Source organism: Telmatherina bonti (genome assembly GCF_933228915.1).
Source record: "Telmatherina bonti genome assembly, chromosome: 21".
Classification (NCBI taxonomy): Eukaryota; Metazoa; Chordata; class Actinopteri; order Atheriniformes; family Telmatherinidae; genus Telmatherina; species Telmatherina bonti.
The window spans coordinates 11,332,369-11,348,603 of NC_136630.1; the positions used below are offsets into that span (position 1 = coordinate 11,332,369).

Below are 16,235 nucleotides of genomic sequence, written 5' to 3' on the forward strand. Positions count from 1 at the left end.
CCATCCCTCCTATTAGCAAACACACACACACACAGAAACACACACCATTTGTTTTTATGAGCATACATTAACATGACGAGCTCTTGAGCCAGCTTAACTACAGGGAGGAAGTTCCGGAGTGGGCGGAGAGTGGGTCGTGAGGTCACAACAGAGTATCCAATCATCAACGAGAAGGGCAAGACATGGATGAGTCTGGTGTGTGTGTGTGTGTGTGTGTGTGTGTGTGTGTGTGTGTGTGTGTGTCGGAGAGTGCATGTAAGCCGGGGCTCAATCTCACCTGCTATTAAAAGAATGTACTCACTTTCTCCTCACTCTCTACTGCTCTCTTCATCCATCTGTGAGAGAGAAATATACTCTGCAGTATCCTGCAGGGCTTTTTCTGATGCACTCTTCTCTATTAAAGCAATCCCACCACACACACTCTCTCTCTCTCTCACACACACACACACACACACACACACACATATATAAATATATGCATCCACATGTGTGCACGCTTTGACTGCAAGGAAAAGAAGTGTTTCTATTTATAACCAGGTGTGAAGCTGCACAGGTGTGACTGATAATCTTCTCAGGCATCATGTGAGTTGAGTGAATGTGTGTGTGGATGGAGAGGCCGACTGACAGACACTCTGTGTGTTTCCATGTCTAATCAATACAAACAAACAGAGGAGAGGGAAAAGAATACAGAGAGAGAAAGGTCTAAATTTTTGTTGCTTTCTAGGAAAACAGGAAAGCCTCGCGCTTCATGTTTTGTCTTTCAATCACACCCAGCGGCTTCCAATGTCAAACGGTAAACAAGCAAGGTGTGTTTGTTAAACTTGTAATGTCCAGCCACTTGGGGGCACCGAAAACACAGCACTGGCTTATCATCCATCACCTTTTATTACCTGTTTTTGCAGGTAGCTTGCTTTTTCTTTTTTTTTTTTCTTGCTCATTCAGCAGTTACGAAACAACAGGCGCATTTATTTTAGGTTGTGTATCTGCGCACCTGGTCGATCCAACTTCGCTTTGTTTAGTGTCTAGTAACTCCTGAGGGAAACTACGTTCACCTGCATGTTTCTATCTGTGTCTGGAAGATACCTGGAAGAGGGCAAGTTGTGTAAGACTGGTTTTTATAAAGGATTCTCTCAGACAGAAGTCACATGCTCAAAGACCAGGAAGACTCACAGATGAGGGACTGTCCAGCTAAACAAGGAGTCGGTCAGGAAATAACGTTAATGATTAACTTCTTTTATGATTTTCCACTTATTTGCTTATACAATGGAAGTGTTATGTGTGTAAAATGTAGGATTACGTAATGCTTGATATTACAGAACACCCATGATAATAAAACTTAATTTTTAATAAACTGACACAAATTAACAAAAAAAGAGCTTTGAGGGGCACAAAAAGTCAGAAAGTCATTTGTCCTAGAAAAATATTTTAAAAAATCTAAAAACATGATAGCAGAAAGATAAAATGACACAAAAAGACAGAATGTCTATAAAGAGGAGACAATACAAAATAAGTGATATTATGATATGTGAGAAAAGAGAGAGTAGGTATAAAAACACAAAATGATTAAGTTGAGAAAAATCTTACAAATTTAGTTGCATAATTAGCAACAAAGGAACACAGGATTAAAAACAATGTGAGAAAATATGATAAACCGACAGAAAAAAATCTGAACTAAGTTCAAAGCACTAATGAGACATAAATATCAATAATGTAGGTCATAATAATGCGTGATATCTCCAAAACACATGAAAAAAAGCTACAATTCCTGCATGTTTGGGGCTATTTTTACATTTTTAAGTTTGATGGCACAGCTGAAGAATTAAATCCAATATCTCTTCAAGTCCTTGGATAAGTAACTCTCCTTGACCTGGATGGAAAATGCCAGGAGGTTAAGGAGAGATAGTAAAGTTCATTAGAACTTAGCGAAAGACTGTGGTGCTGCAATAGTGATGATGGTCTGCTGCAGTGACAACAAAAAAAAAAGCAAAATGAATTCTTTAAAAAGTCTCTGAAGTGCTTCGCCTAACGGTTCTGACTATTCTGCTTCATGGAGGTTGCATCTTTCATTTTCGTCACATGGTACCGCGCAAAAGTTATCCTTTGTATTTTGTTTCCAAGCAGTCAGACTTTCTTGTAATCTTTTAAAATGATCTGGAGCAAAAGTTTCTCTGGCTTTCTGAAAGCCTTTCACAGTTTTTTTGGACATTGGCTGCTTTGAACTTATTTTGACTCCAGGCTTTGTACCTGACCTTGTTGATTCTGATTAGATACTAAAGAATAAAAAAAAACAAAAAAAAAACATGTAACTCAAGTATAAGCCAGTGTTTTGTCTACACAGAACAGACAACTAAGCAAAAATCCAATGCATATCTTCTGCAGTGTGTCCTTCTGCAGAAACTATGGAAACTGACAAGTGGAGAATGAAGAGTATGTGTCAGAATTAAAACCGATCCACAGCAGATCAACATAATCTGAAACTGATATCATTAAGATCTTTAGATTTAAGATATTTCGGTGTTGCTTTAAAGGTGGAGTATGTAAGATTTTCAATATTTTCAAAATAAATTAACTAATAAAATAACTACAATCATAATTAGAAACTTTTTTGAACATGTAGGTTCCAGTCTGTCCATATTTGATGCGTTATTAAATGACAAGTTTAATTAATGACAAATGACAAAAAGCACATTTTTTTACTGGTAGGCAAACATTTAAGAAGGGTCTTTGTCATTAATTAAACTTGTAATTTAATAACACATCAAATATGGACAGACTGGAATCCACATGTTAAAAAAAACTATCTAATTATGATTGTAGTTATTTTTTTAGTTAATTTATTTTGAAAATATTGAAAATCTTACATACTCCACCTTTAAGTCCTTTTAGATTTCAAGGTTCATATTAGGAAAGTATGTAAAACCATGAAATGAATCTGATCTTTTTCTGTCGGATAAGATCCTGTTTGCCTCTAAAGGCTGCTCAGCTGTACGAAAGCAATGATTCTATCACACTTCCCATATTGTGTAACAGTTTGGGGTCGAGCAAGTCACTCACCTCCCATGTCATTATGCAGACCAGCTTCGAAAGCTTTTGGCCAAAAGCAAATCGAGAAATATTTAGAAATATAATTGACTAAACTTTAATTATTTGATCAAGTTTTCATTTCTAAAACTGACTTTAAAATGGAGCACAGTGGTCAAATGCTTTAGGAATTTGTCAAACGCCATAAGCATAGTTAAAAATATATGAATTCATATCAAAAGGAGACAAAAGCCAAATTATACAACTGTTTAAAAATAATTAAGCATCACTTTAAATGTTGCAACCACAAGGAATTGTGGGAGTGAATTATCTCTGTTCATTTATAAAGGATAATCCAGCATCCTCAACGCTAATGATGATAATACAGGAAGCACCGAAGGCTCCTTTCTTTCACATTTAGATAACTTGACCAGCAATCATTGTGGTTGCCAGTTTGATACAGTAATTGTGTGTCATTTCAGCCGGTTAGTTACATTCCTGATCCGAAAGGGACTATCTGAGACTCCTGGAAATCTTTTAAACATCACTGCCCATGACCTGTTGTGTAACCATCATTGCATCTGTGCCACAGTGAAGTCAGTTAAAAGCTGCTCTAATCAGTGCCAGGCATGTAAAAATAAACAATTAAAGGTAGGGTAGGAATTATTTGAGATAATCGCGATTGCATAATTCTCATCATCATCATCATCTTCACCACCTGTATAAAAGCTGCTGCGGAAATCTCGCACAAATTTCAAATTTCTATTTTCATCGTTCATTTCAAGTCTAAAATAGAAAAAAAAAATTCTATTCATGTTCTGTTTCCACTTCTGCTACATGGCTTATGTGAATCACAGCAAGTGTATACTACAGAAGCACAAGAATGAAACTAACAACAATAATCTGTAAGATTTGTAAGATGATCGATCATCAATAACCATACTTCATAATCATAGCTATCAATAACGCATAAACATCTGTCTTTATGCCATCATCTAAACTTTAGGTCACATTTTAGCTCATATCCTGCTTCAGCTTCTGTTATTTTGCTTTGCTCTTCTCTTGTTGTCAGACGGAGGCATCAGTTTGTTGACGTGTTGTCCACATTACCTCTTAGACTGCGTCTGGTAAAAATGAGGCACTAAAGTAGTTGTTTTGAAATTATCGATAATGTATCCTTCCAGATTTCTGTTAGAAGCTTAATTCTATAAAATAGTCATAAAATAATATATAATCATCATTATATTATGTAAATATTCTTTAAATTATAGCGGTATTATTATCTTTTCTTGTATGCAACTTGCGTAATTACAATGATTGCATTTATGTTCATCCATCCATCCATCCATTTTTTATCCACTCAGTCCCATTCAGCGGTGCAAGAAGCTGTCGCCTATCCCAGCAATCATTGGGCAAGAGACAGGAAACACTCTGGTCACCAGTCCATCACAGGGCCAACACAGAGAGACAAATAACCATTCAACCGCACACTCACTCTTAGGGACAATTTATAGTAACCAGTTAACCTAACATACATGTCTTAGGACGGTGGGAGGAAGCCAGAGGAACCGGATAGAACCTACGAACACACAAGATGAACATGCAAACTCCACACAGAAAGGCCACCGTGACACTCTGCCCCCCCAACAACAGTGCTAACCACTAAGCCACCATGCAGCCCATTTATGTTCAGTTATCTCACATAATTATTTATTCTTTTGTGAGTGGTCATGTACTGGATGACTTGCAAACATAACTGAAGTGGTTCATTTACAAATATACCATCCTCATTTATGAATATGCAAGAAAAAAGCTACTAATTAGGTGTCCACTATAGTGAACACTATGCTTGAAAGGGTTCAATTCAGCTGCGATGACACTCACAATATCCTGGTTAAGGTAAAATAGGAGCAGCTCATTAATTCCTAATTATTTCCAGACTCATTCCCGCCAGCTTCGCAGACATCAACGCTGTCCATCCGACCAACAACATACAACTGTGAGAATGGAGGATGTTGTTTATGTTTGGGTGTACACTTAAGATGCATATCTTTCTTTCTTCTCTTTCTTTGTTTGCTCCAGTGAGGTGATGTGCTGAGGTAAGCTTACCTTCAGTGGAGGACCCGGATAGATCAATGACCACATACACCTTTCCCTCTGGTTCCAAGTCAATCTGCAAAGATGGAGAGAAACTCGGTGTAAATCGGTGAGACATAACACAGCTGATCCGTGAAAGGGAGGCAGTCCTCCAGCTCAAACACACCAGCGCACATACAAGAGGTCATTATCTTCACTAGAATTACCCTCCACACCAGCACTTTTATCATTACCACAGTTAGCATCACTGTCTTTATCACTGTTATCCTAACATCATGATAGTACCCACTTACTCCCAGTACTGGATGCAAATATACCTGAAATGTTATCTGGACTCTTAGAACAAGTGAATTCAATCACATCTTTTGATTGAAAGCTTTCTGTTATTTTGATCAAGCTCTTTGATAAGCCAAGAAGGGTTTTTACCAAACAGGTGATAAAGTCGCATCGACCTAACTTAAAGGGTTGCTATTATGGTATTTTGAGTTTTCTGAGCTTTCTACAGTGTTACAGTGTTGAATCCTCATCAGACATGTGAACGGCACTGTTTTTTATCACCTAAACGCATGTTTGAGTTTGTGTTTGAGTTCCAGCACTCTCTCCGTTCGGTTTCCATGGGGACGAAAAGCGCGTCGTTTTTAGAGAGTTTTTTCTACTTGGAAATCCTTGTGACGTCCCGGGGGATAAGGTTCAGTGACTGGTTACCTTCTACTGGTTAACAAGGGCATGTACAAATACATCAGGCAGGTGGAAAATGTCGGATCAAGTTATTTCCAACGATGGCTGGTGAGTTTACCAAAGAGAGACATCCTGCTGCATTCCTTGCTGTGGGTTGCTGTTTTCCACTTCGTTTTCAGGGTCTGATTCAGGTTCCAACATGTAGGGCTGTATGCTATGTGTTGACATTGTATTTTGTTTTTTTTATTGAGTTCATATTAGCCTAATCCTTCTGTTTATGAGATGTTACAATGACGGCCAAAGCAGGTGCAGTGCGCGCTCCCGATGTAGTGCAGTGGCGGGAGGCGGGGCTTAATGCGGAAGAGTCTCAATCCACTCGTTTTGCCACTTATTGGCTGATCTGACAGCCTACGGAGAGGGTCGAAGTAAATAAAGTGATTTGTGGCAATAACTCGATCAATCCCAGCTCTTCTGGGCTCAGAAATAAAAATAAATTAGCCTGAAATGCACATAATAGTTCCACTTTAATCTGCAAATGAGCAGAAATCTGTGCAGACTGTGATCATCTGCACCACAGATAACATTGTGTATTATGTCAAAATAGTCATCCTAATGATATGGTTTCATTAAAGCTCCCATTTTGTTGGTTTTCACTGCCAATTTCAAGCCAACCACATTAATTGCCAACAATTAAAAATTCCATGTCTTTAGATTATAATAAAATATTTTCACTATTTTTTTGTAAATGATTTAAAAAAAAAAAAAAAAACAAAAAAAAAAAACAAGAAGATTTTCAGTTTGAACTCACATAAGAAGTGAATCATAAAGTATTTGGAAATACTACAACATACACAAAATTGTGCATTTGGTGCAAATTTCTATTCAGCAGCATAAAATACTGATATTCTCTTATGAATTACATTTTTTGCAGCCTCAGTTCAGTAAAGAGCAAAGGTTTCAGGACACCAGTTATTTATTTTTATATTGCAAAGAAATATGTGCTGGCAAAAATGAAAATACACTATGTACGGCAAAAACCCACAAAAAGGATCAGTTGTAGCTGCAGCGTATGCATCCAAGTTGTTAGTCATGTCCCGTGCTTCTTTCATGCTGGCCTTTGTGTTAAAGTAAATATAGATTTTATTCTTCAAGTATCACAAACAAATACATGTACAAAGAATTTTCCTGCTAGGTAAATTAAACATCACAAGACAGTATGAAAACCACGTGGCTCCACAGGAAGTATAAAAGGAAAACTTACTCCACTGCTCTACTGCTACACAGCTAGAGAGCGCTCTGAAAGCCACAGTGCACAAGAAAAGGAAAGAAACTACTATACATGACATATTGAGTTTGTGTAACTTAATTTAAACTTAAAATGTCTAATACAGTTACTTCTCATCAACTACTGTGGCACCAGTGTAAAACCCTATGAGAATAATACTAAGATGGTTTAGCCTCATGTCAGCATTTGGTTTGACTACCTTTATTCTTCAACACTTTTCAATGTAAAAATAATCAGATTGAATCTATTGAACTCATATCCACAGTATAATATCATAGGGTGTGTCCACACCTGCATTTTTTTTATATGAATCATAGTACATTTGTTCAGAAAGGCCATAGTGTGAATGCCCAAACGAATTTCGATCTGAATGAAAATGGGGTAGGGCTACATTAACCAACAGATTTACTTTTTCATTTTTTTTGTGTCCCATTTTCTTCTTCAGTAATTCTTGGTGCAGTATCACTGGTAGAGAGTGGAATATTTTATTTAAAAGGTACAATTCTTTTGAGAAGTGGAATGTGAACCCAATCATAGTGCCCAAAATCAGTCCTCGATGACCTGGCTTCCATTAAACAGATCCAACAGCCAATGATGTTCTGCACAATGCAAGATTAGTTTGAGTCAGGTGTGTTGGAGCAGGGATACATGGAAAACCTGCAGGATTGTGGCCCTAGAGGACCAGAGCTGGGCACCCCTGATTGTTGCTGAATATCAACTAAGTCCTGTCCAGAAACTATCCAGGTGTGAATCTACACTTAAAAACAACTATATTATTCTTTTTTTTTTTTTTTTTACCTCTTTTTGCACAAAAAATACAAAAATATACAAAGTTTATGATTATAATTTGCTGGACAAAATGTCTGATTTCTAGGCCGGGCAACCACTAAGTTTTTTATTAAAGAAAAAAATCTACCAGCATAGTGGTAGGCCTTTAATCATCTGACTAAAGCTGGTTGAAGAATACAGTGGTAGCTCTCAGTGAAAAGAACTGTTTTTCCAAATGTTTTGTGCTATTTTGATCAAACAATGCAGGGTTATCAATGCTGAAAAATACAAGTTTACTGCAGCCTGTTTACAGCAAACTCCTGATAATTAGTTTTATCAGGAGTATTGGTCCAAAATATACCAAATAAGTTTTTATTTTCACACCCAGATTCAAATGAGGACAACAGAAACACTAAAGAATAGCTTTGCTGTTTCTAGATTTCAATATGTAAAAGCAGATTATGTCAATAACTGGTAATTTGAGAGGCTTCCTTTAATTTCTCCGTTACAGGCACGATATTACACATCCATCTCATTTACTGCTTGCAACCACTTCCTGTAACAAGAGAGCTAAGAACTTAGAAAGTTCTTACTCTGATCATGCATAATGTAGTTGACTTGTTTTCATTGTGAGATTAATGAAGTATATTAACTTTATGTATATTAAAAGAACAGAAAGTGCCGATATTAAAGTAAAAATCATTGTTATTGGTTGCAAAGAAAAAAAAATCTCCATTATTGCTAGTAGAGTACTTAAATTCCTCCTTGGTAAAACAGTCCCACAAACTGATGGCAAAATATTATTTTGCAGCTTAAGAATGAGTAGCCAACAGATTTATGGAATTGCATGTTCAGCATCCAAACCTATTATTCCTAGATCATCAGTGAAGCCAGTCCTCTGTAGGCTGACAAACTTAAGACATCAGAAAACAGGTTTGCTCGTCTGCTGTTCCGAAGTGGTTTATGGGTTGTTTTTTCATAATGTAGTAGTTTAACATACAGTTGACGCACCGTTTCATCACTTTACTTATACAATTCATCCACCAATCATGGGTGTTGTGGGATCATTACTATACTCCATAACCTGTAGTAAACCTTCCTTCCTTCTTACAGTCAGCTTGTAACTGTGCCTTTATGTGCAATGTGAGGAGTCCTGTTACGAAGGTCACTGTTGGTACCATATTGGCTACTTTAGCGCTGCCATGGAAACAACGGCCAGAGAGTTGCATATAATTGTGAAGTTAAACTGAGGTAGCGGCACATATTCATACATTACAAGACAAATATCGGTCCATACATATCCAATATAATTATGGACTGGGTGAAAATTCTTCACCCTTGAAGTCATTTTCTAAATTATTCCGTTTTGGTGGCTGAAAACTTTTCGCTAGCCAAAACAGTGCTAGTGCTAACCTTGCTAACAGGACCTTTTAGATGTTTGTGCTGAACGGAGTTCTATCAAATCCCCTGTCGATTTTTGGATGGAGGATAAGAAATCCACAACCCATATACACACATATTTATTCAATAAATAATGACAGAATCTACCTACAATCTATGTGCAATTACAGAGATTACAGATTGCAACAGGGAGCGCAAGAGAGACAGATGACCCGGGAAGAGAGAGTGCAGGAGAGAGTGAGAAAGAGAGGTTTAAATCCTTCGTTAAGCTCTGGGACAGCAGCAGATCCTCTTATGCAACAGTCAGACTCAAACACACACACACACACATATACACTCACTTCCATGCATTGCTGAGCATGAGACACAAAGAACACAAACAAATACAAAATGAACTCTCTACCCCTCCCCACCCCATCCCTCCCCGGCCCCTTGACGATCAGGCGCACCGCATGTATCCCATGCAGCAAAGACACAAAGTCATGTGGGGAAAATTTCACAGAACTCATGTCTGCATTAAACGGTCATACGCTCAGAAACTGCTTTTTGTTTCTTCAAATGAGACCTACAGAAATTCTTACTTTTTTTCATTCTCAAATTTTCCATTTTTAAGTTTTGTTTTCCTCAGTGATGCATCCAATTAACGCTTAAAGTTGGTTATCAATGGAAAGAGTAATGGCAGATAAAAACAAACACTTCTCATTTATTTAAATATTTTGTGTTTTACTGCTACTTTCTTATCATTTAAAAATACTAATTTTTCCAAATAGACAGAGAGTCTGCATCTTTTCTGTTTTACCGCAAAATTAACTGTAGTGTTATACAGTGTTTAGCAATTAATCTGAAGGTAAATACACTGAACGGCACAAAAGATGCACATACAAGCAGATAAGTATTTTTTTTGTTGTAAGTATAAGATAACAACAGCATGAGATTTGTGACCTATAAATGCCATTAAATTCTTCATGTCTACCCTTGAAAATGATGTGCTAATCCCCAAATGTAACCTCTTGCATAACAGCACATCTCAGTGGGGATTTGAGCTGAAAGATGGACTCAGACTGATTTGGAATGGAGTGGAGCAAATACACAGCACCATCATTGATTTAGTGCATGCCAGCCAAAAACTGGACCATTTCCACATTACCAGTCCCTGGCATTGGTAGTGTTTCCAATCACTGGCGAAATCTTAAAGCAAATTTCTAATTGGCAAAATCAAGTTTTATATTTGATCAACAGCAGTGTGTATTTTTAAAACTTACCTGTATTGTTAATTACCTTGTCTCTGCTGTTTTATAACATCAGCCACGATTAATTGTGCAATACCATATAGGAAAATAAGGTCGTAAGAGTATTAAAGCTTAGTTTTAAGCAACAGAAGATTCCCTCAATATTCTCAGACCATATATAAGACTCTCTTACCCCCATTTCCAACAGAAGGCAGTTCCAGAGCAGGATCGGACCTTCTCTTATCTCAAACCAGTAGACAACTGGAGAAGTGGCTCTCATCACAGAATATAAGTTCCCGAGAGGCACAAACTTTTTATTTGTCCAACAACTTTATGTCATGGCTTGCAGGCAGGATTATTATGACCACCAAAAGCAACTAGAGTTTTGTAAATACAATCTTAAAAAAACATACAGCTATCTGTCAAGACAGGTAATTAAAAACATGACTTCAGTATTATTTGTTTTCTTTTTTGCAAAACACTTGAAGTTTATTTAAAATATAATTTATAAGCTAATAATAATTCACAAGACTTCCATATGTGATATTCTTACATCCTTTACTGAAATAACGACACTGGGAGAACATTTCACCATTCAGCTGAGTGCTGTTGAAGTTGCAACTTACTGGGAACATTGTAGACAGGCTACTTGCCCGTGATTTTAAATGGCAGATCTTCATATTGCTGGTTTATTTCTTTGGTTGGAGCAGACTAAATGCAGCTATGGCGTATTTTTGCCATCTATCATATTATCCAGGTCACATTTCTCTTGCATACTTGTCCATGTTCAAAATCAGAAATCACAGAAATAAAGTTAATGACTCGTGTATTTCTGGTAATGCCGAGGATTGCCATCTGACAAAGTTGCATTAAAGTTGCAGTGATTGGGCCAAACTGCAATGATGTGCAGAATTTATGAGGATTGATTGCAGTTAAGAGTTGTGATTGCAAAAATCAGAAATTCCTGGATGGACTGGACAAAGTTTAGTTACACCTGCATCTGAACAGACATACACTGTGGTTAAAAATGAAAAATGTATATAATCTTTTTTCAGCTGAATCCTCTTTGACCATATTTAAAAGAAAATACTGTCCAAAATGTGATGAGTTAAACGCAAACACATTTATATGTGTGGTTTATTTTGTACATTTCTCTTGACTTTAATATTGATAATTATTTTAGTAACCATTTTTTATTCTCTAGTATTTTATTGATCTCAAATACCTCCTGCAAGACTCCATAATACTCCATAGTATTTCTCTACATAGCCATGAAGGCTCAAAGCTTTCATTGTTGAGTACTTCAGTTTCCTTGCTCTTTTAAACAAAATAATCTTTAAAATTTGATTTTATGTTTTGTTTTGTCTTCCTTTTTTGCATACTGGTGGAAGGACAGAGACAGAACACGTGAAGAGAAAGCAGAAAGTGGAAGGAGCAGTCTGGTAAAGAAGAAAGAAGGAAAACAGGAACAACTGAGTTCAAATGTCAATGTTTAAGTTTAAATTTGTGCCAAAAACAAATAAAAAACCATTAGATGCAAAATTACATGTAATGTTCTACACCATCATGCATTAGATGGAACACTGTCCTGTTTTACCACACATGCATTCAAACATGAAATCATAATTTAGTTTCTCTACAGTCTACAACAACGTGTACTACAGTCTATTGTCTACTAAAATACTTTTTTGTATGTTAAAAACACATGTCTACCCTTAGCTCATCTTTGAATTTACGTCTGCATGTCTGGGCTCAGCTCAGGATGTCCTTAAAGGCTGACTCTGGGATTTTGCCAGGAATGCAGACCAAAATCAAAGGGTGACTATATGTCAGTTTTGTGCTTTAAGTTGATCTTTTATGCCTTAAAATTCATCTATGTGCTTTTGGCTCATTAACTATAATATTTTCAACACTTACCAATTTTGGGCAGGATTGCTAATTAATGAATAATCAAGATTTAAGATGAGCTGGAAAATTAATCTTGATTTTCTCAGTGCACAAAACATATGATTCGCCAAAACTTAATCTTCTTATTAGCTGATTTAGTGAGTTAGGGTTAGAAATTATGTTGCTGGTTACATCATTGACTGTTCAGTGTCCTGAGCATTGAAAAAGGGGGGCGGAAGGCAACATCTGTTGCTCATTACATGTGTGTAACTAATTAATCGGATAACCATTTCAGCATCAATAAAATGACATGTACCATAATGGAGGATTGCACCCACAACGCCACCCTGTTAAATGGATTGTAACGTGACTTGGATTTAACTTGCTGTGTGCAGTCACACACATAAGCCAAGGTTCCCGCCCTGACAACAAAAGATGGGAGGAGGGAAAGCAGAAGAATCTAGTTCGCTTCATTAATCTTGTTAGACCAATTAGGACACTGATACAGCCAGGAAAACTTCAGAAACCCTCTCTCCGAGACACACACAGGAAGCAGAACGTGCGTGTCGCTAAGCATTTACAGCATCCAGGGATTTTAAAATAGGCTTCAGAGAGAGGTTAAAGTTAAACACACATACAAGCCTAACTGTCTTACATTTATTTAATCTGATCACTCGACAAACGCATGACTGACAGAATGAAACACACGCGTACACACACCATATGCAGCAACACAGAGAAACACTCAACCAGGCAGACAGGCCACTCAAAGCTTGCATTATATCAATACTGTGGAGCTAACCCCCTCCCACTCTCCGTCCATCTAGCTCGCTATCGTTGTCCAACCAGACAGCTCTCTCCGTCTCTCTCAGCGGCGTTTAGTCTCAGTGACAGCCTCCCACATGCATCTGTCAAATGACAAATTTTGGCTTTGAGAGAGCTCGACCGCATTCACACGATAATGTCTGTGTGTGTGTGTGTTTGTCCCTCTTTCTATCGAGCAGCAACTCGAGCGCGCACAGTAGGCCCATGCTGAGTGAGACAGCGTGAGAGTCATGCATCTTTAATGTAACATCACAGACGGCTAATAATGTAAGAAGAGCTGAGCCGTGTGCTGGTGGGGGAGACGAAGGGAGAGGACAAATCCTCTTTTGGTGTTTGCAAAAAGATTTGTCCCCCCCTCACTAACACCACCACCACAATAGGAAAGGACTCAACAACCCTGTAGTGTCTACCGGGCACTAATTAGATTAATAATTAGATTTAGATTTAGCGGGTAGGACATTCCCAATTGAATCATCAAGCTCTCTTCAGTCATCTTAGAGAGCACAAACACTGAAGAGGAGTGTGTGATATACAGATGGACTGGCAGACGATCTGATGAGGAGCCTCTGAAGATCAGACTGTCATCACAGTCACATGAAAACACACTTCACTGAGATTCTGCAGAAGGAAGCCCTGTCTGGTGCCGCATGATTGGTGAAAATATCTAATAAAATATTAGATAGAATTCTAAAACCACGATTAAGACTCCATTATTTTCTATTAAACTCAACCCTGTATTTGCACAGATTAAAGCATTGAATGCAGCAAGTATTTACCAGTCAATGTAGATGGGGTTTAATGTTTACTGTTATTTATTTAATGTGGTTTAACCATCTTGCATAATGAAAAACATCAAAGATGCAGTTGTTTTGGCATGGAGGTCATTTTCTTCATAACAGGCAACAGAGAAGTCAAAAGCTTCTCTTGCATTTCCAGTGAAAATTAAGCAATGAAATGGAATAAAACTACAACACTTGCCTCACACTCAAGAGTTGAACTGTTGTCATCACTAAGCGGGAAATCTGCCTCACAGAAACAACATTTAGAAGTCTTTCATTCTTCCTTTTTACGCTCCAGGATAGGAAGATCAGAAGCCTGTTTTATGGCTAATTAATTAAATTAGCTATTTATGGTGTTTGATGTTGTTGCTGTTTTTATTTGTTGTTGATTCTTATTTTATTCTTTTTTTATTCATTGCTGCTTTTAATTCTGCCCATTGTAGCACTTTGAGATTTGGATTCAAATGTATAGTGCCTTATAAATAGAATGTAGTAGTATTATTATTATTATTATTATTATTATTATTATTATTATTATTATTATTATTATTACTACTACAAGGTCGTCTTTTAAACCGAAGCAAGGGCTTCAACATTCACAGTTCCGAAAAAACAGAAGTCTGAAGACATTGAAATTTCTGCAACAATCGTAGAATATGAAGTAACTTTAATATTACATCAGCACTTTTTAACTTCAAACTTTCAGCAAGGTAACTTTCTTCTTTTTAAATATAACCTTGATTTAACTATTAAAGAAATGAAGGACCCTTTTTCAAGGGAGGTCTGACCATGAACGGCAGAAGCAGATACAACAGTTACACAATTAAAACAGACAAAAAAAAAACTAACAACAAATAAATCAAACAAAACATCAACTTAATCAAATCAGATCAGTCAATTTCCATGTTTTCTGCACCCTATTCCATGGAGAAGGTGCAAAATGGACAAAAGCCTTTTTTTCCCCAAATCAGATGAAAACAAAAGGCCTTGGGAAAATAAAAAGGAAAAATCAAATAGCTAGACACTAAAGCAAGAATCATCTGATGCAGATGGAGTGTGTATCTATACTTAGCTGTAGGGTTTGCAAGTAGCAGTAGGACTAGTAACAAGTAAACTCCACATGGCGTTTGTTTTATTTATTTTTTATGGGTATTTTTTGTAATGGTTTGCTTTAGATCTGGCAAGTACGTCCTGTTTTAGACAACAGTGGCCACTGGCGTTCATTCAGCCATAGACAGATATGCAGCATATGTATATACCTGTGTATATATGTCTATCCATTCAGTGACAAGACCCAAACATCCAGAAATACATAATCAGAATCTGACCAATCACAAGTGAGTAGTTTGAACATCAGGTTCAAAGACGTGCACATTAAGCTTCTACGGACCTGCACAGCATCTACGTCAGTTACGAGGTAACCGGCCTGACACAGATGCCACACCAGTATAAACCAGCCTTAAATCTTGGGAACAGTGTTGTACACTATAGCTCAGTTGCAGCCATCAAATGGAAGTAAGAAGAAGCTGCAATGTATTTATTGGCATTATAGACCACCACCATCTAATGTCCCTTTTTCATATTTTGGAGGATTTGCATTATTACAATCTCCACTGTTGCCATGTTTTCTATATTTATTTCGAAACTGAAGTTAGAAGTGAAATTTAGAAGTAAGTTCTGAACGCTGCGCTGCAAACCAGCCTACTAACCATGCTAGCATAAAGTACGCATGGGAATGCATTGATGTCTGCTAATGTTTGACACAGACGTGCCCATGTATGTAAATACAAGAAGCATAAGTCAAAGTTAAGGGTGCATTTAAGGTGAGCATAAAATACACATGTACATTCATGCTATAAGGTGGAGCATTTACCCTTCGCTCTCTGTATTACACACAAGCGGCAACCTCCGGTGGTTAAAAGTGAAGCCTATGTGGAAGTGCATAAAACTGCAGTTCCCCCTTCATTCACTAGGGGCTGCAAAACAGAGCAAATCCCCATAGACTCCCAGGTTAAAAAGACCAACTTCACGGTAGAAGTAAACATGTTTACAGCCTGGTTCAAAAATCCAACTGTAGGGGGAGTGAATTTTCTTCTAACTCGCCCGTTTAAAAGTAAGTTAATCTCAAAGTTCGGCAAATTTAGGGGCGTGTCCTTTTGATTGACAGGTAACAATCTCCGGCTTGAAGTAAGAAAAACGTAGCACAACCACGGTTTTTAGCTGGTTAACAACGTGACTTAGCTTTAGCCCACTTACCTCCATTAG

General features: G+C 37.3%; 1 protein-coding gene across 1 annotated transcript in view; it reads right to left on the reverse strand.

Annotated features, from left to right (window-relative positions):
• The window catches only part of prkcea (protein kinase C, epsilon a), a 51,239-nt gene that overhangs the window by 19,460 nt on the left and 15,544 nt on the right, over positions 1–16,235 (reverse strand). Inside the window, exon 2 of the mRNA XM_079260715.1 lies at positions 5,131–5,194. Within this exon, the coding sequence (XP_079116841.1) occupies positions 5,131–5,194 (64 nt within the window). The remainder of the gene's footprint in view (positions 1–5,130; positions 5,195–16,235) is intronic.